Source organism: Gracilinanus agilis, chromosome 5, assembly GCF_016433145.1.
Source record: "Gracilinanus agilis isolate LMUSP501 chromosome 5, AgileGrace, whole genome shotgun sequence".
Lineage (NCBI taxonomy): Eukaryota > Metazoa > Chordata > Mammalia > Didelphimorphia > Didelphidae > Gracilinanus > Gracilinanus agilis.
Window position 1 is genome coordinate 266,920,266 of NC_058134.1, and position 26,356 is coordinate 266,946,621.

At 40.6% G+C, this 26,356-nt stretch overlaps 1 protein-coding gene across 1 annotated transcript in view; it reads right to left on the reverse strand.

Annotated features, from left to right (window-relative positions):
* The window catches only part of MYRFL (myelin regulatory factor like), a 149,245-nt gene that overhangs the window by 38,980 nt on the left and 83,909 nt on the right, over nucleotides 1–26,356 (reverse strand). Inside the window, exons 14-19 of the mRNA XM_044679198.1 lie at nucleotides 17,368–17,531; nucleotides 16,239–16,302; nucleotides 9,234–9,319; nucleotides 7,176–7,247; nucleotides 7,042–7,094; nucleotides 6,774–6,956 (exon numbers count right to left, since the gene is read on the reverse strand). Of these exons, the coding sequence (XP_044535133.1) occupies nucleotides 6,774–6,956; nucleotides 7,042–7,094; nucleotides 7,176–7,247; nucleotides 9,234–9,319; nucleotides 16,239–16,302; nucleotides 17,368–17,531 (622 nt within the window). The remainder of the gene's footprint in view (nucleotides 1–6,773; nucleotides 6,957–7,041; nucleotides 7,095–7,175; nucleotides 7,248–9,233; nucleotides 9,320–16,238; nucleotides 16,303–17,367; nucleotides 17,532–26,356) is intronic.

Genomic DNA, 26,356 nt, shown 5'->3' on the forward strand with positions numbered 1-26,356 from the left:
AGCCTGAAACACTATCTACTGTACCACTAGATGCCCCAAATTTTTTAAGTGATAATAGCATAAAAGGTGATGAGATCAACAATTTCTACAGCTACAAATAACTGTGAGTCCATTTAATCTTTGTCCTTTGATCAATATTCAAATAATCAATCAATGAACACTTATTAAATACCTTCTATGTACCAGGCACTATGCTAAGTGCCAGGAGTTTGGGGTACCAAAAAAGGGGAAAAGTCCTTGCAAGTTCTCAAGTTGCTCAGAATCTAATGGGGGAGATAACTTGCAAACAAACATATACAAAAAGCTACAAATGGGAGAAATAAATGGATATATTTAACAAAGGGGAGACACTATAATGAAGAGGGGATAGAGAAAGTTTTCTGTAGAAGAAGGGATTTCAGTCAGGATGAGGAGGAAGCCAGAAGGTAGAAATGAAGAAGAAAACACTCCAGGTATGGAGGCAGAGCCAAGAGATGGAGTAGTCTTTTTGTGGAACAGCCAGGAGCCCAGTGTCGCTGGACTGAAGACTGTGTGTCCATTAGTCAGGTGTAAGACTGGAAAGTCTAGGCAGGAGGGAACTAGGTCGTGAAGCTGCTGTTGAGTGAAAAGAATTTTCTTAGAAAAGACAATAAAGTCGTTGGTGGAACTTGGGTTACCATATACACTACACAACCTGGGTCCTAACATCTTACAGTACTCATGATGAATATGGTGGCATGAGTAGCAAAATCTCTCTGTTCTTCCATCTTCTGTAACAGAGAGCTAAACTTGAAATCAGAAAGATGTGAGTTCAAATCCTGCCTTGGACACTTTTTAGCTATGTGACTGAGCAAGACACATAACTGTTCCTAGACTCAGTTTCCTCATTTGAAAAATGGTGAAAATAAGCACCTACCTCTTATAGGATTGTTGTGGGGATCAAATGTAAAATACATTGTAAGCCTCCAAGTGTTATATGTCAGTATTACTGCTATTATTATTGTGGTGGTGGTGGTTGTTACATGTACTGAAACATTATAAACATTTTTTTAAAACCTTTAACCTTTTGTCTTGGGCATCAATTCTAAGACACAAGAACAGCAAGGGCTAGGCAATCAGAGTTAAGCGACTTGCCCAGGGTCACACAGTTAGGATGAAAACATCATAAAACTTGGTTGTTTCCATGGAAGATGAACACAGGAGAAGAATTGGGGGAGGGGGCAGAAAATGTGGTTTGGGATGAAAAAAATAAATCAGGCTCAAATTGTATTGAACATACTTAGAAGCTCTTCACCTATGATTCTCAAATATTTTCTTCAAGAAGAGAATCCAAAGATATTTGATGTAGGGAACAACAAACAATATTTCCCCCAACCACAATAGAACCTTTGTTGGCTAGTTCTTCAGAGGCGATGGTCCATACCAAAGAGTCTTCTTTCCAGTGACCATATTAATCTTACTCATTGAGGTCTTTTTTTGAGTAAAAGGGAAATAGCCACCCTGAAACGTACTCTGCATTATTGTACAGATTCCTAAAAAGGCTCTACATCCCCAAGGAGAATAATGATTTGTGCTCGTCAGGTTATCAAAATACTGATTTCACCTCATTTATTTTATGACCGGTATTACTGCTGAGTAAAGTAGCTCATAAAAATGCTTTTGGAGGGAGTGAATTGTTAGTACTTATTTATAAGATTGTTTTACATTTACTTTTTATTTTAATAAGTTTTTGCTCTCTGGAATTCTGTTCCAATTTTCCCCTCCTTTTAATTGGTCTCTGACACCTCAGCAATGTCTGATGAAAAGAAATGGTTCATGATCGGGGGCGGGGGGGGGGGGGGATTCAAGACCTCCCAAAAGGGAGGAAGACAAAAAGACAAGAAAAAAAGAAGTTCTTTTCTTTAAGTCCAAACAATGTCCACCCAAAGTGGGAGTAGGGAGGTAGGAAAGAGAATGACTCTTTCCTTCCTTACATGGTCAGAGTTCTGGATAAACTTAGGCAGAAGGATCCTCTTGGTACAACTGACTTTGGTCCATGGATCTCTCAGTCCCCAACCCTGGTATCTTCAGGATTATTTCTAGGGGTTTCTTCAAAAGCCAGCTGGGAGGCAAAGGGATCTTTTTTTTAGGACAATGAAGGGAGAATCCCTCCAGGTTACCATAATTGGGGAGGCAGGGGAGTTGAGCTATAAAAGCTAAAAGAGAGTAGTCTGCCAACCACCATAATGAAGGCACCCTCCTCCCTCCTACTCCATGACTGCCTTCTTTTGTTGCTGGTTCTGTGTGTGTGAGTATGTGTTTAAATCTGGAACTATCATTTCAGTTGTGTAGAGCATTCTGGTTCTAGCAGCAAAGACCAGCCTCTGTTCTGCAATTAATAGCCTTAAAGAACTGCCAACAATGCTTAAAGGTTAAATAGCTTTTGCCTAGTCAGGATCCCACATCCAGTATATACCAGACTTTGAATCCAATTCTTCCAGACACTGGATTTCCTAACCATTATAAAATACTGCCTCCAGGACTGCTTCTAGGCTATATGCTAAATAAAAGCTACCCTGGTCTCCAGGCCAGGAATTACTAAATAGACCGTTTATACAGTGATCTGAAGAGCTGAGAGAGTTGAAAGAAGGGTGAGCAAGGAGCCAGTTGAGACATCTTTGTGGAAGAGAAGGGGAAGTCCAGGTCCTTGTATGCCTTTCCCTTGGGTCTCTTTAATTTTGTGCCCTTGGGTTCGACATTTCCCAGTAGATGAATCAACATTTATTAAGCTCTTGCTTTATGCCAGACACTGTGCTAAGTGCTGGGGATTGTAACATCCATGATCTTACATAGGGTGAAACTGCCTCACAGAATTCCACAGGACCCCCCAGAACTCCAGGAGAGGGGGCAGTTGGGGCAATTAAGAATGTGACTATAAAAGCCAGGACTCCCAGTTTGCAAGGACACTCTTTTGGGGGTTCAAAGGAGGCTGGGGATTAGGAAGAGATTGCTCTTCTTGTTAGTTCATCTCTGACCTCAGGGAGCAGGGTGTTACTTTATGGTTTACTCCATATAGACTATACCAAGCTGTGCGCACTGGAAAGATACCTCACATGCAACATCTCAACTTATCTCTAATTTAAATAGATCCTCAATCAAGATTACCTTCACCATCTTAAACTTAATAACATTATATTAAGAGAAAAGTTAGTTTGTGAGGGAGATAGTAGTCAAGTTGTTCCCCTCTGGGGAATGTGTATGTAACAAGTTTCCTGAAGATACTAGGTATCTTCACTCACCTTCAACCCTAAAACTTATCTCTCCTTTCCCTGTTTTCCTGAAATTAATAAATCCCTTCCCTTGTTAAGTTTGAAAGCCTGCGTGAAGTTATACTTGGGTTATATTCACCTATACTGCTATACATTACCTAAGCAAAATTTTCATCCAGGCAAGCACTGGAATAGCTGTTATCCAGAGAGAAAGACTGCTGCATTAGAAAGGCATTCTGAACCTTTTATCTGTCTCAGGTTTGGGGGGATAATCTTCTAACAGTGGAAGTGGCTAATCTCAGTGGGATTATTTCCTATCTGTCTACCAATTTATCCCTGGATTATCCAAGCCTATACAGCCTCCATTTCTTGATCTAAAGGGGATTCAGTTAAAACTGTTACCCCTTCAGCTTCAACTGCCTCAGGAGGGGGAGAAGAAAGAATTCTATTGACTCTCACCCCTCCTGCTTGATCCTTTGCACTGACTCCATTACCAACCATTACCAATCTGAATCAGTCTTACAGGATACAGAGAAAAGGGTGAAAAACATGACAGTTGCCCTCAACCAGTGAGGCAGGAAGGCGATGAGGTGGTCCCTGTGCCAGGTCTGGAATCAGAAACACACCTGAGTTCAAATCCAATCAGCTTAGCTTCTTAGTAGCTATGAAATCTTGGGCAAGTCACTTAACTTCTGTCTGCCTCTGTTTTCTGACCTGTAAAATGGGGATAATGATAGCCTCTACCTCCCAGCATTGTTGGAAGACCAAAAAATATAATCATTGTAAAGTGATTAGTACAGTGCCTATATGTTAGTGTTTCTAAGCTTGTTATAAGGGAGACAACATGCAAACAATATGTTCCAACAAGATAAATAAAGAGTAAACCTTTTGGTCAAATGATGCCTTCTCTAATGGGGAATGTGAGAGACAGAATAGGCATAAAATTGACAACCTTACTAACTGCTGGGAAGTGGGACAGGACCAAAGAGTCTTGATGAGAAGGAAAGGAAAGGATGGCATTACCTGGGTATTTTAATGTGACAAAAATTTATTTTTAAAAACAGTAAATAGGAGGTAATTTCAGAAGGTAATGCATGGAGGACAGGGAGAGGAGACCTGGAAAGTTCTCTTGGAGAAGGTGAGTTGAGTCTTGGGAAAAAATCCAGGGGGTGGGGAGGTAGATTCTTGCATCAGGCTATGCTTTAAGCTAAATGACAGCTACATGCCACAGTAGATAGAACATAAGGCCAGGAATCAGGAAATCTGAGTTCAAATCTGACCTCAGACACTGCCTAGCTACGTGACTTTGGCAATTCATTTCACCATGTTTGCCTCAGTTTCCTCATCTGTAAAATAAGCTGGAGCAGGAAACAGCAAACCACTCTAGTGTCTTTACCAATACAACCACAAATGAGATCATGAAGAGCAGGACATGACTAAAATGATTGAACTACAAAAAACCATTAAATACATGTAGGACTAGGTAGGGATGAGAGGCTAGATCAGGATAGGAATAATGCTGTGTCCTTAACACAGGAGGATCTGAGTCATCACTGGTCAGAGGATCCTGACATCCTTCTTCTTAGGATGTTGCTCCAGTTGCTCCAGGAACACGTGTACCTACTCCAAAGTCCAGGCATTCCTCAACAGAAAGGTAATTCCTAGCTCTAGCCCATTCAGGAGAGAGCTACTATCTTAGTAGATTGTATATCTCTAGATATTGCACAGTTGAAATAAAGGACAAGATTTATAAGTACTCAGAACTAGAGTAATGACTATGTCAGCAGAGAGAAGGGATCAGATGTAAGAGATAGAAAGGTGATAAAATTGACAACCTTGGTAACTGGTAGGAAGTGGGTCCAAAGAGTCTTTTTTTTAATAACCCTTACCTTCTGTCTTAGAATCAATATTGTTGGTTCTAAGGCAGAAGAGTGGTGAGGGCTAGGCAATGGGGGTTAAGTGACATGCCCAGGGTCACACAGCTAGGAAGTGTTGAACCCAGGACCTCCCTCTCTAGACCTGGCTTTCAATCCACAATAATCCTGTGAGGTAGATACTATCATTATCTCCATTTTACAGATGAGAAAACTGAGGCTAGGAGAGGTTTTTTTGTTGTTGTTTGCTTCCCCCCACCCCCAGGAACAAAGAGCTACCCAGATGCCCCCTAAAGAGTCTTGATGAGAATAATTCTAAACTACAAAATTGTACTGTTCTTTGGAAGCCAATTAACTAGTGCCTAACTGGGACTAGCCATATAGGGTATGACTTCAGGGATGCTTCTGGGAAAGGTCCAGGTTTCCCTTAAACTACCTCCCCATCTACCTTGCCATTAATGTTCCAAATTCTCCCATTAAGGCCTTATTCTTTTCACTTGATCCCTTTGAAAGAACTCTTTTTTCTAAAGTAAATATTCCACCAAAGGGTGCCATATTGAACTGACTCCCACCTACATATTTTTTACTTCTCTCTCTTCCTGACATAAGAGACCATAAAATAATCACAGACATGAAAGGTGGGGTTGAGAGAAAGGTATAGAAATTGGGGGGAGGAGTGATGAAGAAAAAAAGGGTGATAAACCCAAAGAAAAACTTCACCAACTTCACAGGTTTGCCTAGCTACTACCATTACCACTACTCCTACTCCTACTCCTATTACTCCTATTACAATTACTACTACTACCACTACCACTACTTCTACCACTACTACCACTATTATCCCTATCATTACTATCACTACTACTACTATTACTACTACTACTACTACTACTACTACTACTACTACTACTACTACTACTACTACTACTACTACTACTTTCTCTTTCTCCTCCTCCTCCTCCTACCACTACACCTATTACTACCATGATTAGCATTTAGATATTACTTTAAGGTTTGAAAAGCTGTAGTATACAGAATTGGGGGTTATAGTTTTTCTAGCTTTGGCTGAGTTCCAAAAAGCTGTTAGAGGTTTTAGAATCTTGAGGAGAGGCAGTTGACTGGATCTTCCGTGAAGGGAGGAAGTCAATGAGCGAGCTCTTAGATTATCTAGCTTCAATATTGAAATTTAGCCTAGCATTGATATATTTACTTAAGAAATTATTATTTTAGATTATTTATTATTCAAGATTCTAAAACCTCTAACAGCTTTTTGGAACTCAGCCAAAGCTAGAAAAACTATAACCCCCAATTCTGTATACTACAAAGCACAATAATCCTGTGAGTAGATACTATCATTTTCTCCATTTTACAGATGAGAAAACTGAAGCTAGGAGGGTTGTTGTTGTTGTTGTTGTTGTTGTTGTTGTTGTTGTTGTTGTTTGCTTTTTTCCCCCCCAGGGACAAAGAGCTAAGTAATTGAACTCAAATCTTCCCAATTCCAAGTATAGTCTTCTATCACCTAAGTCTATCTGCCAATATGAATTTCTTTTCCCTAATATCATGATATCAGAGACATCAACCTGGCTCTGGAATCATCAACCACCCAACCTATGATAATTGGCAAGACTGGCAAAACTGATATGAGAAACCTTATTCTTAGGATTCCCCTTACCTGGAGATCGCCATTGATCTATGTCCCTATTTTCCTTAATCTTCTTTCCCATAGAACTTCTTAGAAGTCCTTTGGCCTCATTGACAGGACAACAGTAAGTATTAAAGCAAGGCAATATCTCACAGAAAGTGATTTCAAGACCCATGAAGGAGGGTTTTGTAGCTGGAAGAGACGTATTTGATGCTGCAAGAGAGGGAACGACAGATGAGGGAAGGGAAAGACACCAACAAAGTCCAAGACAAAAACTAGAGTAAAGACAATAAAATACCTGCTGAAGTGGTACATGTAGGGAGGACTGGCATCAGAGAGCTTGTCACATTGCTAAAAGAGAACACAATGGTTAATGTAGAAAGCTATTGGGTCAACTGATCCTCTAAGAGAAACAAGAATGGAATTCCTTACCCAGGAGTAAGATTTTGGTTCCGATCTCGATCTCGTAAACTAAGTATGTAAAGAGAGACTATCGTCAAGGCACTGGAGGCAAAGGAGGAAAAAAGAAGATTATTTAGCAATTTGACCCAAGGCATGTCATACTGCTACAGTTTGCTACTGATGAATTGTATAAAGGGTCATAGTCAGAAGGCTTTTGTTTCTGAACATCCACAGAAGGGGTCATGGGGGTTCCAGATGCCATGATATTGTGGCATGGAGCAGATGGCGGTTGCTTCCTCTGACAAAAGAGGTGGTTAAATTTTCTGACCAGAGCTATAACTAGGATGGAGCAAATGAAAATTTGCCTCAGGGTGCCAAAATGGCTAAGATTCTGTTTTTTTTCCGCCCTTCAAAAAACCACAGAAACAAATATATGTATTTTACAGGAATAATGATTAGTTCCTGGTATCAAAGATTTAGAGCTAGAAGAGGCAGTCTAATCCCTTTATTTTATAGAGGCAAGAACTGAGAACCAGAGATGATAGATTGGGGCAAAGCTGAGATTTGAGCCCAAGTTTCTCTGACTCCAAATCCAGCACACTCTGTACTCTACGATGTTAACTTTCAGAATGAAATGTTGCCTCCCCCAAATTACTTTGTATGTACTAGCCACACATTTATATATATTTGTACATATTCTTTTCTCCCAGTAGAATATAAACTCCTTGAGGGTTGGGACTATTTTTGTGTGTGTGTTTGCATTTCCAACACCTAACATGATGCCTACTACCTACATGGTAATTCTTTAAATGAGTCTGGGTAAAGTGGATAGAGTGCTGGGCATGGAGTCAGGATGACTCATCTTTCTGAGTTCAAATCTAGCCTCAGACGCTTATTAGGTATGTGGTAAGTCACTTAACCCTATTTACCTTGGTTTCCTCTTCTGAAAAATGAGCTAGAGAAGGAAATGGCAAACTATTCCAATATTTTTGCCAAAAAATCCCAAGTAGGATCCTGAAGAGTCAGACACAACTAAAACAACGGAATGAATTCTCTCACTTCCAAACCATGCTTTCATATTCTGGCCAAGTCTTGTCTATTCCCTCTTATTTTTCCTTAACTCTTTTAATGACTTATGAATACCGACTCATGTTGTCTACTTGTTATCCTCAAGTAGGCTACATGCCCATCCTCTTCCTTTCCCTGAAGGATGCATCTTATGGTACTTGGCTTGTGCACAAGTCATCTTTAGACAAGGCAAAAAAGGCAAGTGATTACCACTAACAATATCAAAAATACAAGATGGTTTATTATTATTTTGAAACCAACCACCGCCTTTTCTCCTTTACCATGTGCTCTCTTGAATAATCAAGTAGACAAAATCAGGCAGAACTAAACTGAAAGAATAAAACTAATGGAAATTGTGTCCTTACACAATTACAAGACGTGGCCATCAAATTCTGGGGACAATTTTGTATTTATTTTTATTTTATTTTTGTTATCATGCAAAATCCACTTTCAAGGACAAACAAGGTCCTTGTTGTAAGAGCACACTAAAGCCAAAACCCCAAAATAAAACCATAAATAAACTGAAATGGGAAAGACATTATGCTTTGATCTGCATCTGACTCCAACAGTTCTTTCTCTGGAAGGGGATAGCATTCCCCATCACATCTTTTAGGACTGGCCCAGACCATTGTATTGATGGGAGTAGCCAAGTCTTTCACAGTTAATCATCATATAATATTGTTGTTATTGTGTACAATTTTTAGAAATTGTCTATAAGTGTAATAATGCACATACAACTGAGTTTTCAGTATCCTGCACAGTGCAGGCCATATTGTAGGCACTCATAGATTTGTTCATTAATAAACTATGTGTATTTGAGAAAACCTGCAACACCACATTTGCAGGCTGAAGTGCTGTTCTTGTTCCTTCAAAATATGCCTCCAGGGAGTTCTCCCACCTACCCTATAAAACTATCCAGGGAATGTGGAAAATCAAACTCCTGCTCAAGCGGTTTCTGTGTGAGAGGAGAAGGGGTGGGATGGGAGCGAATAATAAAGAATATAAAGGAATTTTTCTTACCAGAATGCCATCACAGCAATCAGAGTAATAACCAAGAGCTGGAAAATCCAGTTAGGACAGGCCTGTTTGTTCTCTGAAAAATAAAGCTACAGAGAAAATTTTTTTAAGAAGAAGGAAAATCCTCAGCAACAGGAACTTGTAGAAGAATGCAATTTAGACATATTGTCTTCCCTATTAGAAGCTCTTGAGGACAGGGTCTGCTTTTGCTTTTTATATTTGTCCCCTTGGTCCTTAGCACAGTGTCAGCCATATAGGAAATATTTAATAAATGTTGGTTAATTAGTTGATTGGCGTGAATCCAAAGTTTTTTATTCCAAGACTCAATCCATTAGATTATAAATTCCTTGAGGACAGGAACTGTCTTTTTCTCCTTTGAGTTTGTTTGGGAGGGGAATTTTTTTGTTTGTTTTTTTTGGCATCTCTAGTACTTAGCAAAGTGCCTAACACATAGTAGGTGCTTCATAAAAGCATATTGACTGATTAGTTTATATAGAGGCATTTGTCCAAAGCCATGGGAGTGAATGAGATTTCCAACTCAGAGACTTAAGTTGAGATTCAAAAGGGGCCAAGAATTGGGTTTTTGCAGACACCCACATTTAGAAGAGGAGAGGTGATAGATGAATCAAGAGACTGATGAGTAGCCAGAAAGGGAGGAGGAGAACAAAGGAAGAGTCAAATTCTAGAAATGATGGAAGAAGACTATGGAGAAAAGAACAGTCAACAATATCAAATGATGCAAAAAGGTCATGAAAGAAAAGAAAACAGAAAATGTCACTGGATTTAGGAATTAACAAGTAAGTGTAGGAACAGCTAAGTGGCTCACTGGATTGAGAGCCAGGCCTGGAGATCTGGCCTCAGACACTTCCGAGCTGTGTGACCTTGGGCTAGTCATTTAAACCCCATTGCCATGCTTCTGCCTTGGAACCAATACACAGTATTTATTCTAAGGTGGAAGGTATGGGTTTAAAAAAAGAAGGAATGGTGAGTTGGAAGAGAGCAGTTTCAAACATGGTTTCATTAGATTAAAAAGTGAATGTTGGGAAGGAAATTGAGGTAGCAAATACAGAGCATTCCTTCTAGAAATTTAACAAGGGAATGGAGATGAGAAGGCAACAGCTTAATGAGGTGGCAAAGTCAAGTCATAAGATTTGAGCATATTTGTAGTCAGAAGAGAAGGAATCAGTAGAGAGCAAGAGATTAACTATTTAGTGAGAGGAGGGGGATGGGAAGAGAGATGGATGAAGGATAGAACAAGGCTCAGTAGGAGATGAAAAGAAATGAATCCCTAAATCAAGGAAATAAGTAGAGTTGGTCTTGGAAAGGAGGAAGTCTACCTCATTCTTTGAGACTAGAGGAAAGGATGAGTTAAGACATAAACAGATTTTGAATTGTAGAAGAAGGAAAACAATGGTATTCATGATGGATGGTCTTAGTCTTCTCATTAAAGTAGGAGGCAAAATCATTTGCTGAGAAACAAAAGGGTTGGATAGGCTTAGACTCAAGCCCCAAGGTCAGTGATCTGGGTTCTGAATTCTCATTCTCTCAAATCACTCATGGGTCATTCACTTTAATGTTTACTGCTTAGAAGGTTAAAATAGAGAACTCTTGAAAAACAAAATATCGTTTAAGGGGAAGTTTAGGTTTCTTTTCCCTTCTAAGTATAATCAATATTGTGATACCTTAGACAATTCAAGCAAGAACTAGTTATCATTGTAGTTTACTTTGGTTTTATTTTAGGGAGGGAGAAATATCTTTAATATGTCCAGACATTGTAATCCTAATGTTAGTTTACTAACATTCTTGTGGTCTGATAACAGTATGTAGTTATCAGCTGAATAATGGAATTGAATTACTCCTTGGTCTCTAAAATACACTGTTGAGGTATCTTAAAATGTTAAAAAAAAAATATCCTCAAGATCCAGTGAAAATTGTCTTAAATGGTGGGATTTTAAGCACAATGGTATTCAGTGGGGCCTGATACATCAAACAAATGTCTACTTATTCCATTTACATGAGGGCCTAGGTGGTTTATTGGATTTGGGAGTTTTGGGGGGGGTTGGTTGGGTTTTTTTGTTGTCATTTGTTGCTCAGTCATTTTCAGTACTTTCTGACTCTCCAAGACCTCACTTGAGACTTTCTTGGCAAAGACACTGGCATGGTTTGCTAATTCCTTCTCCAGATCATTTTACAGATGAGGAAACTGAGGCAACACAGTTAAGTCATGTGCCTAGGGACAAAGTGCTAGTAAGTGTCTGAGGCTAGCTTGAACTTATGAAGATGAATCTTCCTGATTCCATGCCTAGTGTTCTATCCACTGTACCACTAGTTGCCCCAGTTTATTCCCCATTAATAATTGTGAATCAGTGAAGATTGGACAACTAAATGGGTTTCTGACCTTTTTCTAAGCAAACAAACTGTCATTTGCCCATCTGGTAATGATGCAATGATACAATAACAAAAAAGACATTTTTATTGTGTGACTCTGAGCAGGGGGTCCTGCCTTAAGGATCTTCCATCCTCTAGGGGAAGAGAGCATGTTTAAGCATTTACAAAATAAAGAGAAGGAAGTTACTTGAGAGGGAAACACTGCCAGTGGGGGTAATCAGGAAAGACTCCATCTGGAAAGTGTCAGATGAACTGAGATTTGAAGGAAATTGTCAATTCTAAGAGACAGCAATGAGAAGGAAGTGCATTCCCGGAATGAGGGATAGAAGCCTAAGCTTGAGAATCAAAATGAGAGATAGAATGCCACATATGAGAAAGAGCAGAAAAGCTGGTTTGGCCAGGCCAGAGTGCTTGAAGGGGAGAGTGACATGTTTATCTTCTCTGGAAGTCATGGGAAATATCATACTCTTAGCATTGAAGGTGGTGAGGGTAGAGAGAGAGCTGGAACAAAACTGAGCCAACAATAAAATTCTTTCAGTCTAGTTTCCTGACTTAAGGGATTGCCATTCATTCAAAGAGAGTCAAAAAAGTAAGATGATGACTAACACAATTGTCTCCAAAAATGTACAAGGAACCTCAGGGCTAGGTCTGAATGAAGCTTAATTGAGCCAGACATAACTAGATCTGGTGGAGCTATCTGAATCCCAATAGATAAGAACTGTCAGGCTGTTGATCCTCCTCAACCTAGTTTGTGAAGACTAAACACCTGCCACTGGTCCCTTTGCAAAAGCCAGGCACTGGCTGGTACCAGAAGCAAACAATAAAAAATCAAAGGCTTAAGAAATCAGTAGCCTAAGAAATCAATAGCCTGCCACATGGATGAATGAGCAGTCCCTTCCAAGGGCACCAAGTTGACTCAGTTCCCTCACATAAGAAACTGACTCCTTCGAAGATGTCATCTAGGCCCATGTAGTCAAATATCCAATCCTGGAGTTCCTAAATTCAATTCTCATATTTCAATGACACCTTAGAAACACTCCCTTATCCCCACCTCCCTAATTTTTTAGGATCATAGAACTGGAGCTAGAGCTTAGAAATCATGAGTTAATGAATGACAATTCTGAGACCTGGAACAGTTCAGTGACTTTTCTAATAGCATACAAACTCTAAGCATCAAAAGCAGGATCTGAATCCAAATCCTCCTACTGTAAAGGTAGTGCTCATTTCATTTTTCTATCTGGTGGAATGGCCATCCTTCTTAGATGCTCAGTTTCAAAACCTCAATAATACACTACTTCCTTCCTTTTCCTCATTATCCATAACTACTCAAAGGCAAGGTCTTGCCAATTATTTCATCCCCTTTTCACTGCCAACCATTCCTTCCTTTCTTTCCACTGCCATTACTATCATCTTAGTTCAGGGTCTTGATGGATCTCACTGAGATGATTGCAGTAGCCTATTAAGTAGTCCCCTTATCTCTAATCTCTTCCTCTCCAATCTATTCCACATAGTTCAGATTCGTCTTATTAAAATACAGGTTTTTACCATATTATTTCCCTTCAAAAAGCAAGCACAACTTCACCCATTACCTAATGAATAAAGTTCATACTTTATGGTATGACACTCAAGGTCATCTGGAACCAATCAACCTTTCCAACTCCTCCTAACATTCTCCTACAAATACCTGGCACTCCAGTCCAAAATTAATTGTAATTCTCTGAACATGTTGATACCTTCCTATCTCTTCATCTTCGTTCATGCCATTCTTGCAATCTGAAATGTCTTTCCCTGATAGCTCTTTCTAGAAGAGCTATTTGTACTTGAAGATCCCAATTCTTCCATGAATCCTTCTTGTCAGAGAGGTCCAGCCTGACTAGAAGTAACTCCTGTGGATTTTGGCTACAGCTAGTCATCCTGACTTTTGCCTTGCCATGGGAATTTGATGACTCTGGAAGAGAGTAAGGATGGCCACTTTGTGCACCTCTGCCTCACTTAAATCCAATTCAAGCACATCAAGGTATGTCATGGGTCTTCTTTGAAAAATGAAGGACAAACAACAAATTTCAAATTGAGTTTATCTTTCCCAATAAACTTGTTCCTCCTTTGATTTCCTTTGTCTTTGCCAATGGCCCAACTGTTCTTCCATATTCAAAACTTTGAGGTTGACTTTGTCTTTTGCCTAAACCTCCCCTCCCATAACCAGTTCCAAAGTCCTACAACATGTATTATCCATTTCTTCTTCTCACTTCTCTTTGCTATGGTCCTCATTCCCACCATCTAGATAATTTCATAGGTCTTCCAGCTTCTACTCTTCATCCACTCTACTCCATTCTTTGTAATTTTGACAGAATATCACATTTTCTTATTACAATTATTTCTTATTAAATATTATGATCTTTCTTATTCAAAGCTATGGTTATGTTATTTCTCAGCTCATAAGTCTTCAGTGGTTCCATATAGCCCAATGAATAAAACTCAGATCCTTAGATCCTTCACAGTTTAGGAAAAGCCCATCTTTCCAAACTTTTCTCATTGTCTTCTACATGGTGCTCTCCAATACTACTCTCTACCATCTAGACATGCTTTTCAGTCTCCTGCCTGTGTCTTTCTTTTGCTCATGCATGCCCTATGCCTAGAATTTCCTTCTTCCCTCCTTCTTTGCCTATTTAATTTCTACCTGTTCCTTAAAACCTAATTTGAAAGCAATCTTCTCCATGCAATCTTCTCTGATACCCTAGTTGGTAGCAACCTTCTTCCTTCAAAATTGTATAACTCATTTTGAGGGATTTGGGAGTCTTTGCATGTTTATTTTTTGTGCCCCTCTCAGAGGTATGCCAGCAAGTATTTAATAACCAGCTCTTCATGAAAAAAATATGCATAACAGTTTTAGAAGTTTAATCTTCCATTATTAATATTTCTCCATGACTTTCTTAAGCCTATCAATCAACAATCATTAATCAACAAAAATCAATAATTAATAAACAATCAACAAAAACAATAATTAAAGATTAATTTGTAGCATTTGCTGATTTCCAAGGCATAAATGCTCTCACTGAAAATTTAATCATCAGCTCTTGAAAGTCAGGACAAGCTGGTTCCAGGATTCCTTTAAGTCTTCTCTAAATACCCTTTTCACACATCTAGTCAATATATTGTCACTAGTGTGAAGACCTAGGGACAACTGACTTGGAGGAGAGTACTGTGTTCTGTTACATCATGCTGTCTCACACTTGAATAATCCCTAATATAGTTCCACAAGTAATGTCCTTCCATAATGGATGTCCTTTAATGATAAAAATTAAAATCATTAATTTTTGCACCCATGGTTACTGTTTCTAAACTGGTCTTTCTCTGTATCCTGGGCTAGAGTCAAGTATCTTTTACTTCTATCTGCTGTCTTACTACTGTCTTCTCATAACCTGATTTTTTTGGTGAAAAACATTCTGGTATCATCAAAGAAAGACTGACCTGCGAGTCAAAAGACTTGGGTTCATATTGGCGCTACCATTTAATAACAATTGCAGATAACCCTCACAGGGCATTCAGCCACAAAAGACAGCTGATGATTAATAGGGAAGTATTGGTCAAGTGAAGGTTTTTGAAGATGGGAGTGAGGGGGAAGATCTCGGGCATTTTTAGGCAGGAAGGAAGCAGCCAGTTGAAAAGGAGATATTGAAAATAAGTGAAAGAATGGATATGATGGAGGAGCCAAACTGCTGGCAAAGATGGGCTGGAATGGCATTACTGGTCCAGGTAAAAGGGTTTGCCTTATCAAGGAGATGGATTGCCTCTTCATGGGAGACAAAAGTGAAGAAAGAGAGTGGCAGAAAGCATCTGGGGGGTTTAATCTGAGAAAGGGAAAAGAAGGGGCTCTCAGAAAATGACCTCAATTTCTTCTGGTGAAACAAGATGAAGAAAAGTGTTCAGCTGAGAGGATGGAAGTATTGGGAGTCATGGGAGATTTGAGGATGGATTAAAAGGTTTGGAAAAGTCTTTATAATAAGTGAATTGATTGTTGTTATTGTTCAGTCGTTTCCAGTCATGTCTGACTCTTCGTGACCCCATCTGGGGTTTTCTTGGCAGAGATAGTAAACTGGCTTCCACTTCCTTCTCCAGCTCATTTTATAGATGAGGAAACTGAGGCAAACAGAGTTAAGTGACTTGCCCAGAGTCCCCCAAATTTGAACTCGGTTCTTTATGACCCAGACCTGGCACACTATCTCCTATGCCACCTAGACACCCCTAGTGAATTGATTAGGGATTGCTTTGCCAAAGGAAGGGCCCGTTGAGACTCTATAATATAAATTTATAGTGTCCATTCAGCACAGTTTTATTACTTTTCTCCAGTTTTATTTGGCAGCACACGAATTGACTTGAAGGCAGAGAATGATGGGAGCAATCCAAGGCTGGAGTTTAGCAGGGGCAAGATTAGTGATAGGATAAGGAGACAAAAGACTTGAGAGTAGGAGATAGTATAGAATTGAACTCATTCTCGGAGGGGTCAAGCTAGGGAAGGGAAGAGAAAATGGAAATCAAATAAATGTTGTCTTTTAGTGTTCTCTGAAACAGTTTTCTACACACACATTAACATAGATTCATTATACTTTTAATTCTACTTACCTTGTTGGTTTTAGTGGCAGCTCTTCTTCTTACCGAAGAAGCACTCAAAGTTGGGCTAAACTTGCTGAAAAGGAAAAGACTCTATTATTCAAATACTACCCTAAAACTGGAATCAGGAAGACTTGAGTTCAAATCCAACCTCAGGCACCAGCTGTGTAGCCTTGGGCAAGAGGCTTAACCTCTGTCTGCCTCAGTTTCTTCATCTGTAAAATGGAGATGATAATAACACCTGCCTCCCAGGATTGTAGTAAATATCAAATGAGATCATAATTTTAAAGTGCTTTAGAAAAATATGATTAAAGTTCTAAATGTTAGCTATTAGCACTGTTGTTATTAATAACTATATCTGACTTTGGCATGGTTGTCAAAGGTTTATAAAATAATTTTTACTTTAGGTTGTTTAAACTTTTCAAGAATCTTGAGAGGTAAGGGATATTATTATCTCCATTTTATAGGTGGGGAAACTGAGGCCCAGAATCACCCAGCTAGTAAGCAGCTAAGGCAGGATTGATACCCAAATCTTTCTGACTCTAGGTCTAATAGTCAATTTGTCTCTTAGCGGTCACCTAAGAGTTACTCTGACTTTCTCTGGACTTAGAAACAGACTTTAAGTCAATTTAGAAAAGTCAGGAGAGAGGCAGCTAGGTAGTATTGTGGATAAAACACCAAGCCTGGAGTCAAGAGGACCTGGGTTCAAATCTGACCTCAGACCCTTCCTAGCTGTGTGATCCTGGGCAAGTCACTAACCCCCCCCCCCCATTGCCTAGCTGCTTGCTGCTCTTCTGCCTTGGAACCAATACATAGTACTGATTCTAAGATGGAAGGAAAAGGTTTAATTTTTAAGAATAATTAGGGAATGAGAAAATTCGTCTTCCTGATTCCAGGTCCAGGACTCTATCCACTGAGCCACCTAAATGCCCCCTGGGCAAACAGAGTTTAAGAGACCTACCCAGGGTCCCCCAGGACCTCCTCCGGCCTCTAAGTCTGGCCCTCTATCCACTGAGCCGCCTAGATGCTCAGAATCCACTTTACCTTTGCACTCTTGTCCATCAAACAGCCCTTCTTCCCAGCCCCTAAAAGCCGGCCCTGAGCACCAAGGCTAGCTCTTCCTTGCCCAGCCGCAGAATACCTGAGGGAGCTCCCTGCACTGCCTGTGGACTTCATGCTACTAAGACGCTTTAACGTGGCCAGCTTCTTGCTCCAGCTCTCCAGCTCTTCGATCCTTTCCTCGAGGTTATTTGTTAGCTTGCAGAGCTGCTTCACGGCGCCTACGTTCTCCATGAAGATCTGATCCTACGGAAGGAATCAGAAAGCCCAGAGGGATTCAGAAAGGAATTAAGCGGCCAGAGGAGGATGCGGGGCTGGGATTTCCCCCATCATGGCACCTCCTGGGGAAGGACAGCCTGGCTCCCAGTGCCCCCATCTAAAGCGCCCGCACCCCGGCCTGCCCGTGGCCATTCAGAACACACTTGGGGGCCGGGAGGGGCCTGGAACAAATAAAGCGTTCCAGACAGATCACCCGCCAGCCGGGCGGTAAAACCGCTTGGATTCAATTTGCAGTAAAATGGAAATCCACCCTTGGAACCCCCAGCCCCGCGATGGAGCTGACCGCTCATCAGCGGCAAGCTTCGAAATCTAATATTTCTCTTGACTTGGCATGACAGTATGTTTGAAACTCGTGCAAAAAAGAAGGCAGAAGACGTTTCTGAATGCTGATCTGTACCTCCGACATTAAAGCCTGGCGGCGAAAATTAGACTTCAGATGTCCTTCACAACATGTGCATTGGGCTGTCTGGAGGAGGGGAAGAGCTATGAATCAGATAGGTCAGACCTAGCCCGAAGACCATGTGCTTAAATTACTCACACCCAAAGGTGACTGAGCAGGAGTCAGGAAGGAGAGCTGGGTAGCTCAGGGAACAGAGCATTGGACTTGGAGTCAGGAAGACTAGAGTTCAAATCTGACCTCAGATCCGTCCCAATTGTGTGACCCTGGACAAGTCACTTAACCCAGGCTGCCTCAGTTTCCTCATCTGTCAGATGAGCTGGAGAAGGAAATGGCAGACCATTCCTGTGACCCAGGACAAATCATTTAACCCAGGTTGCCTCAGTGTCCTCATCTGTCAGATGAGCTGGAAAAGGAAATGGCAAACCATTGCAGTATCTTTGCCAAGAAAACCCCAAACTCTCTAGAAACTTCACCAGATGGTTTTGATTAATGGCCCTATTGATGGAGAAAAGTGAATAGTGATTGCTGCGAAGGGGATGAAGTGTAAGAATTCTCATACATTTGTTTTAAAACCAGTTTCATTATGTTATGGTCACACCTCAGGCTTAATCCTTTAAAATGGCTGAGAGAAGGAATAGGCTCGGGTCAAGATTACTCTCCACTCTTCCACTCTTCTGAAACGTAAGACCAGGATCTGAGAGAGCCAAGGACTTCTGATGATGGGGGTCTTTGAGTTTAGCCACTGTTAGAGTCAAAGCTCCGAGCTTTCTCTGACACTTCTAAAGCAAAACCAGCAAGGGCTCTAGAAGGCTGGGGGAGAATAAGTGTAGAGAAAAGCAGGTTCCTGCATTTAAAAAGCAGATCAGGAGAAGCTCAAGAAAGCAGAACCTGCTATTTTCCAAGGCAGAATTGCAAACTGGGAACTTTATCTCCAGGTGGCTTATCTTCATAATATGGAAATTTACAACCAGAAAAGCAGATAGCCCTGGATTGATTACTTAAAAATAATGATGATGATGATGATGATGATGATAATAATAATAATAATAATAATAATAATAAGTTAAATAGCTCAGTCTCATCAGTAATGTTTGGCAAAATCTGCCTGAAGTTGCCTGTCTGAATCCCATGACTCTGATTAGATTAAAAATCCTCTCTTCAAGTATCTAAAGCTCTTCCTAACCTAGTCCCTTCCTCTTTTTCCAGTCCTCTTTTTCTATTTGTTTGTTTATTTAATCCTTACCTTCTGTCTTAGAATCAATACTAAGTATTGGTTCCAAAGCAAAAGATTGGTGAGGAATAGGCAATTGTGGTTAACTGACTGAAGTCAGATTTGAACCCAAGTCCTGGTGCTCTACCCACTAAGCCACCTACCTACCCTTACTCTTTGTGACCCATTTCTTGACAAAGATACTGGAGTGGTCTGCCACTTCTTTCTCCAGATCATTTTATGGTTGAGGAAACTGAAGCAAATAGGGTTAAGGGACTTGCCCAGGGGCACATAGGAAGTATCTGATGTTCAAACTCAGGAAGATGAGCCTTCCACAAAGTAAAGATAATTTCTGGAGGTAAAGAGGTACTAGCAATTCGGGATCAAGAAGGACCTCAAGTCAAGGTTGGAGCTTGAGGCGAACCTTGAAGGGTACTAAGGAGTCTACGATCTGATTCATGGAGGTCTAAGTGGGTCACCAATACAGACTGCATCTACTTAGTAGACAGTTACATGAGTGACCGTGGTGAATTCTACTGGTTCATGACCTGGTAATCTACTTTTTCATTCCTTTGAACTTAGCTAGATGAATCATCAGACAACAGCCACATATCATCCATTACTGAGGGAGTACTCCAAGCCTTTCCAGTTTGAAAAGACCTTTTAGCATCTAGAGCAGGGGTCAGCAACCTTTTTGGCTGCGAGAGCCATAAATGACACATTTTTTAAAATGTAATTTCTTGAGAGACGTACAGTGCTCACAGTGTGCGTTCCTGTAACAGCGCCTGAAAAAAAATGGATTTTATGGCTCCTGAAGAAAAAGCCATATCTGGACCTCAAAAGAGCCAGATATGGCTCGAGAGTCATATGTTGCCGACCCCTGATCTAGAGTCTTTGTTCCCCACCCATAAAACAAGACTTTCTGGAGTTCAGGATCAGAAACATATTTCAAGAAGCCCTTGGACTAGTGCTTAATTCAATCAATAAACGTTTATTAAGTGCCTAGTGTGTGCCAGGTAGACAACTAGATGGTGCAGTGGGTAGAGTGCCAGATCTGGAGTCTCATCTTCCTGAATTCAAATCTTATCTCAGACACTAACTAGCTGTGTGACCCAGGGCAAGTCACTTAATACTGTTTGCCTCAGTTTCCTCATCTGTAAAATGAGCTGGAGAAGAAAATGGCAAACCACTCCACTATCTGTGCCAAGAAAACCCCAAAAGAGTCAGGCACAACCAAGAAAACAGCTCGATAACAACTCAGTCTCAGACACTTCCTAGCTGCATGACCCTGGGCAAGTCCCTTAATCTCTGATTGCCAGACAAAAGGAGGTAGAGAAGGAAATGGAAGTATCTTTGTCCAAAAAATCCCAAATGGGGTCAAGAAGAATCCAACACAACTGAAAAATGACTGAACAACATGTGCCAGACATTGTGCTAAGTGCTGGGTAGAAAAAGAAGCAAAAGACAAATCCCTTACTTCAAGGAGCTTGTCATCCAGGAGTGTCAGGGCAGGGGGAGAGGGGGAAGAACATCCAAAAGAATACATACAGACAAGCTATAGAAAGGAGAAATAGGAAATAATTAACCGAGGGAAGGAGCTAGCATTTACAAAGGTTGGGAAAGGTGTGAGTGAAGGACACTCTTTTGTCAGAGGTCCCAGGGACATCGGAGCTGGAAGAGACCTCTGAGGTCATCTAGCCCAATACCTTCCCTTCAGAGAGCAAGAAGCCCCGTCCTGGAGAGATGAAGGGATTCGCTCAATGTCATGAAGGTGGGATAGAGCAGAGCTAGGATGTCAATCAAAGCCCTCGGACACCAAATCCACTCCACCACACTGCTCGCCATAGGAAATATCAATATCTGTGTTGGGTTATTATATTGTCCTATTAAATTTTTTGTGTGTACTTAATAGGGCTTTATATTATACAATGGATAGCTATATCCTTAATAGCTCATTCACTCAACCAATTTTGGATGCCTATCGTGTGTTGACTGAATAATTAAAAATGTTTATAGTCATTTAGATATAAAAAGGTGGGCAGGAATCCTACAGACAAGAATGAATCCATAATATTGTTCCCATGGGGAAAATGCATTTGATTTGGATTCATCTGACTGAATAGAGACCTGGCCCAGGAACCAGGAAGACGTGGATTCAAATCCTACCTAGCTGTGTGAACACATGCAAGTCACTTAACCTCTTAATTCTCCAGTTAGTTCCCTGGAACTGTTGCAAATGGATTATTGATCTAGCTTGGTGGGGGATTTTCTGCACAAGAAGCAACAGATCACATACTGAGAGCCTGGAGTCTAGAAGGCTTGAATTCAAATGTGACCTCAGACTTGACTGCATGACCTTTGGCAAGTCACTTAACTTCCATTGCCTAGTCCTTACTGCTCTTCTGTCTTGGAACCAATGCACAGTATTGATTCTAAGATGGAAGGGGAAGGAAGGAAGGAAGGAAGGAAGGAAGGAAGGAAGGAAGGAAGGAAGGAAGGAAGGAAGGAAGGAAGGAAGGAAGGAAGGAAGGAAGGAAGGAGGGAGGGAGGGAGGGAGGGAAGAAAGAAAAAAGAAAGGAAGGAAGGAAAGAAAGGCTAGTTATTATTACTAGTCATCACCAAGAAAGGAGGAACTTTGAAGGACAGTAGCAACTGGACTATTAGAGAACCATAAAGACGTCCTACACCATCTTTATTGACTTGCCTGTTTATGTGCCAGGAATATCGAACCCTGGGAGGCTTGTGTGACCTTGGATGTCACAAGCCCTCCAGTTTAAATTGAAAATTCTTATGATTTCACATTTAGAACCAGAAGAGGCCTCAGAGGCTATTCAAATTCAACAACCATTAATTAAGTGCCTACTATGACAAAAAATAAGAATCCTCACTCTCATTATCTTGGAGGAGTTACCCCCTATAGAATTACATAAACAAAAAGAACATGCAAAAAAAAAAATGAGACGCAACAGGGCATAGTGGATAGAGAGACAAGTTCAAATGCTACTTTTGACAAAGGCAGTCTCTATGATCATGGACAAATTGCATGACTTCTAAGTGTCCCTGAGCAGTTTTCTAGGATTTGAAGTTATTCATGAATGTTGATTTGCACTGGTGGAGGGAGTTTTATCACTGGGAGTTCTCCCACTCTGATTAAATCCTAGGTCTAGATTTTTTATGCAAAGTAATACAAATTATTTAAGGGAGATGGGGCACTAACAACTCAGGTCAGGGAGGAAGAGCAGAATAAGCATCAGGTAAGAACATTTATCTGGTTTTATTAGAGAACTCCTGGCATGGAAAAAAAAAGCAATTCTCTTATAAGCATAAGACAAAGTGGAGAATGGCAGGAATGCACTGCAGATGATGAGTTGCTGATTTGGATGAGTAGAAGGAGTTTCCCCACTGGGAGTAACCCCATAACAATGAAATCATTGGTATATATATATAATCTAAGAGACTGAGGGGAGGAGGAGAGAAAGAAAGAAAAAAGACAGAGAGAGAAAGAAGGGGAGAGACAGAGAGGGAAAGAAGGAGGTAGAGAGAAAAAGAGGGAAAAGAGAGAAGGAAGAAGACAGAGAAGAAGACCGAGAAGTTAGGAGAAGGAGAAGGAAAGAGAAAGAAGGAAGGAGAAGAGGTAGAGAGGAGGGCAAAGAGGAGATGGGGAGAAAAAGTGGGAGAAAGGAGGAGAGAGACAGAGACAGAGAGAAAGAGAGAGACAGAGAGAGAGAGAGAGAGAGAGACAGAGAGACAGAGAGACAGAGAGACAGAGACAGAGAGAGACAGAGACAGAGACAGAGAGAGACAGAGATAGAGAGAGACAGAGACAGAGACAGAGAGACAGAGAGTCAGAGAGACAGAGAGACAGACAGAGACAGAGAGAGAGACAGAGAGAGAGAGGGCATTCATTTGTAATTTACATGTAAACTTGAGGAAAGGAAGGAGGGACTGCATTGTACAACCTATTCAAAGACATGAAGATAATAAATGGATTTTTGCATTTGTTCAACAGCTAGCAGGCCAATTTGACCAGTCTGGGGAAATGTGTGAAAGAGAATAATATGCAATAAGACTGAAAAAGTAGAAGGGGGCAATTGTAAAGGGCCTTCTGAGCCAGACAGGATTTTTTTTCCTTTTATCCTGAAAGCAATAGAAGATCCCTGATGGTTTCTGAGTAGGGGGGTGACATGGTCACATCTCTCTTTTAGGAATATCGGTTGAACATCTGTGTGGAGGATGGCCTGCAGATAGGAGAGAATGGATGTAAGGAAACCAATCAGGAGGCTATTGTAATGGTCCAGGAAAGAGCTGATGAGGGCCTGAACTAAGGTAGAGGTTGATTACTTGTCTGTATTTCAGCAGGGAGATGAGCCTGCTGTCAGCAACACTTTCTCCAACACTGCCTTGCCTGTGCCTCTGGGTAGATCCAAGGTAAAAAATAACTCACCTGGTAAATAAACCAAAGTGTCCCTATCAAAGAGAAAATAAAGGAGAAGGTTTTATTGCCTTCCTGATCTATCGCTAAGGAATTGATTTTGAGGGTGCCAAGGAAAATTATCACGCAGTATCTTTCAAGTTCTTTATGGATGTATATGGATGCCTATTAAGAATCTTGGAACAGCCAGACTTCTGCCCCTGGACATCATAATCTCTCCAAAGACATAACTCAGGAGTTGTTTTCTGCTTTCATCCCATACTCTGATACATCGATAGACTATTTTGATGTTTCCTGAACTACAGGAGAATAGACAGGTAAACATAGCACTGCACTTCTTAAGAAAATAATAAATTATTATCATAAGTGGCTATTATAAAATAGAAGCTTCTTCAGTCAGAAAGGGTCTCTCTTAATGAAGGAACATTGCCTACCCTAACTGAATGAATGAATGAATGAATGAATGAATGAATGAATGAATGAATAAGTGAAAAGGGCATTTATGATCATTTATCAGTACAGTGCCAAGCACTGTAACTAAGTATTGGGAATACAAATACACAAGTGAAACAGACCCTATCTTTAAGGAGTTTGCATTCTGACAGAGGAGCTACATAGATGGATGGATGGGGTGGGAGAGAAAGAGACAGACAGACAGAGACAGACAGACAGAAAGAGAGGGAGAGAGGGAGGGAGAGGAAGGGAGAGGCAGAAATGGGGGGAAGGGAGAGAGATGGATAGGAAAAGATAGGCAGACAGACAAATACATACATACATACATATGTGTGTATATATATATATACATATATATATATATATATGCAGGGATGCAGGGAAGGCTGGGAGGAAGTCAAAGGGATGAGAAATGGAGTTCCTCCTAGGACAGTGGATTAAATGCTCTCTCCAGATGTGATGGTAATATTGATTTGATCACAGTACCCAAAGCAGGAGGCAGAGGGGTGGAGATGTATCCAAAAGCAGACTAGCACATGGCAGAGCATGGTAAGGTCTGTAGCCAACAGCCACACCCCAGGGAGGGAGTTCCAAAGCCCTGCAGGACATAGATGATGAACATTTGAAGTCTTTTATGGGAAAAAAAAAAAAGGCAAACCTACCAAAGTTATATGGGTAGCTAGGTGGCACAGTGGATACAGTATCAAGCCTGGAATCAAGAAGACCTAGTTCAAATCTGGCCTTGGACACTTGCTAACTGTGTGACCCTGGATAAGTCACTTCACCTCATTTACCTCAGTTTCCTCATCTGTAAAACCAGCTGGCAAAGGAAATGACAAACCACTCCGGTATCTTCACCAAGAAAACTCTCAATAGGGTCAGATGGAGGGTAGGAAACAACTGAAATGGCTGAATAACAACAATAAATTTAAGGCTCTTTTTCTGCATTTATTTGTACAATTTACTTAACACAAGATTTCCCAGTACAATTTTGAGCCTTTAAGATTGTACTAAGGCTTCTGGGACTCCCTGTGTTTATTCTGGGTGTGCTGCTATAGCGACTTGCTGTCTCCCTCATTATGATATAAGCCCTTTGCAAGTAGGGCTTGTTTCACTCTTTGTACTTAAAATTCTAGCACTTGGCACAGCGCCTGGCATGTAGGTGATAATAAATGATTGTTGATTGAACGGAGCTGGACTCTCGTTGGGGGAAGTAGCTGCTTCTACTCTAAAGAATGGTGCTGGGAATCAACATTTGCCTAATTAGGGGAGAATGGCAGTAATTCTAGGTGCTATTCTCTGCTGAGTGGGGCTAGGTTGGTCAGCTCTTCTAAAAGCTACCTCCACTATATAATTCAAAGTGTTCCAAAACTCCTTGTGCAGTGTTAAGGGCTATCAAAATTTAAGCCTGCACTAAGACTTTTGAGAGACCTTACAATCTTTAGGAGCAGCTTAAAACCAAATTAGGAATTTGGGGACACCTTATGTTCTTTTAAACCATCAGAGACTAAGGAATCTGCACTTATAAACCAAAGTCCGAAAGATGTGTAGAGTCATAGAAAGAGTACAGTTGGAAATGGTGTGGGAGGTCATCTAACCCAACGTCCATCCAGAGCATGAACCCCATCAGAAAGCATCTCTGCTTAAAAGATTTCAAGGGAAAGCAACCTCCTGAGGCAGCCCATGCCATATATGGCAGACTTAACATCCCGTACAAGAGCATTATAGCAAGACCAGATTTTAATAGAAGTCTGTATCTCCAGTGTTCTAATATAATAGCTTTCATGTCACATGTTGCACCTTTTATATTATAGGTTCAAGCTTGTTACATGATAAAAACTGAAATTCTTTCATTAATCCATGATTTAATTTCCCAATTACTTATTTAGCACCCGACATGTAGCATTATACATGGATATTGTTTTATAATTGGCTGGGATTTATACTGGGTAGAAAAAGGAAAATTTGAGGACAACAAGACTGAGATCCAGGCATAGAGATGGGAGATCCTGAGTTCAAATCTGGCCTCTGATATTTCCTAGCTGTGTGACCCTGGTCAAGTCACTTAACCCCAATTTCCCTATCCCTTACCACTCTTCTGCCTTGGTACTGATACATAGTATTGATTCTAAGATGGAAGGTGAAGGTTTGAAAAGAAGGAGAGAAAGAAAGAAAGAAAGAAAGAAAGAAAGAAAGAAAGAAAGAAAGAAAGAAAGAAAGAAAGAAAGAAAGAAAGAAAGAAAGAAAGAAAGAAAGAAAGAAAGAAAGAAAGAAAGAAAGAAAGAAAGAAAGAAAGA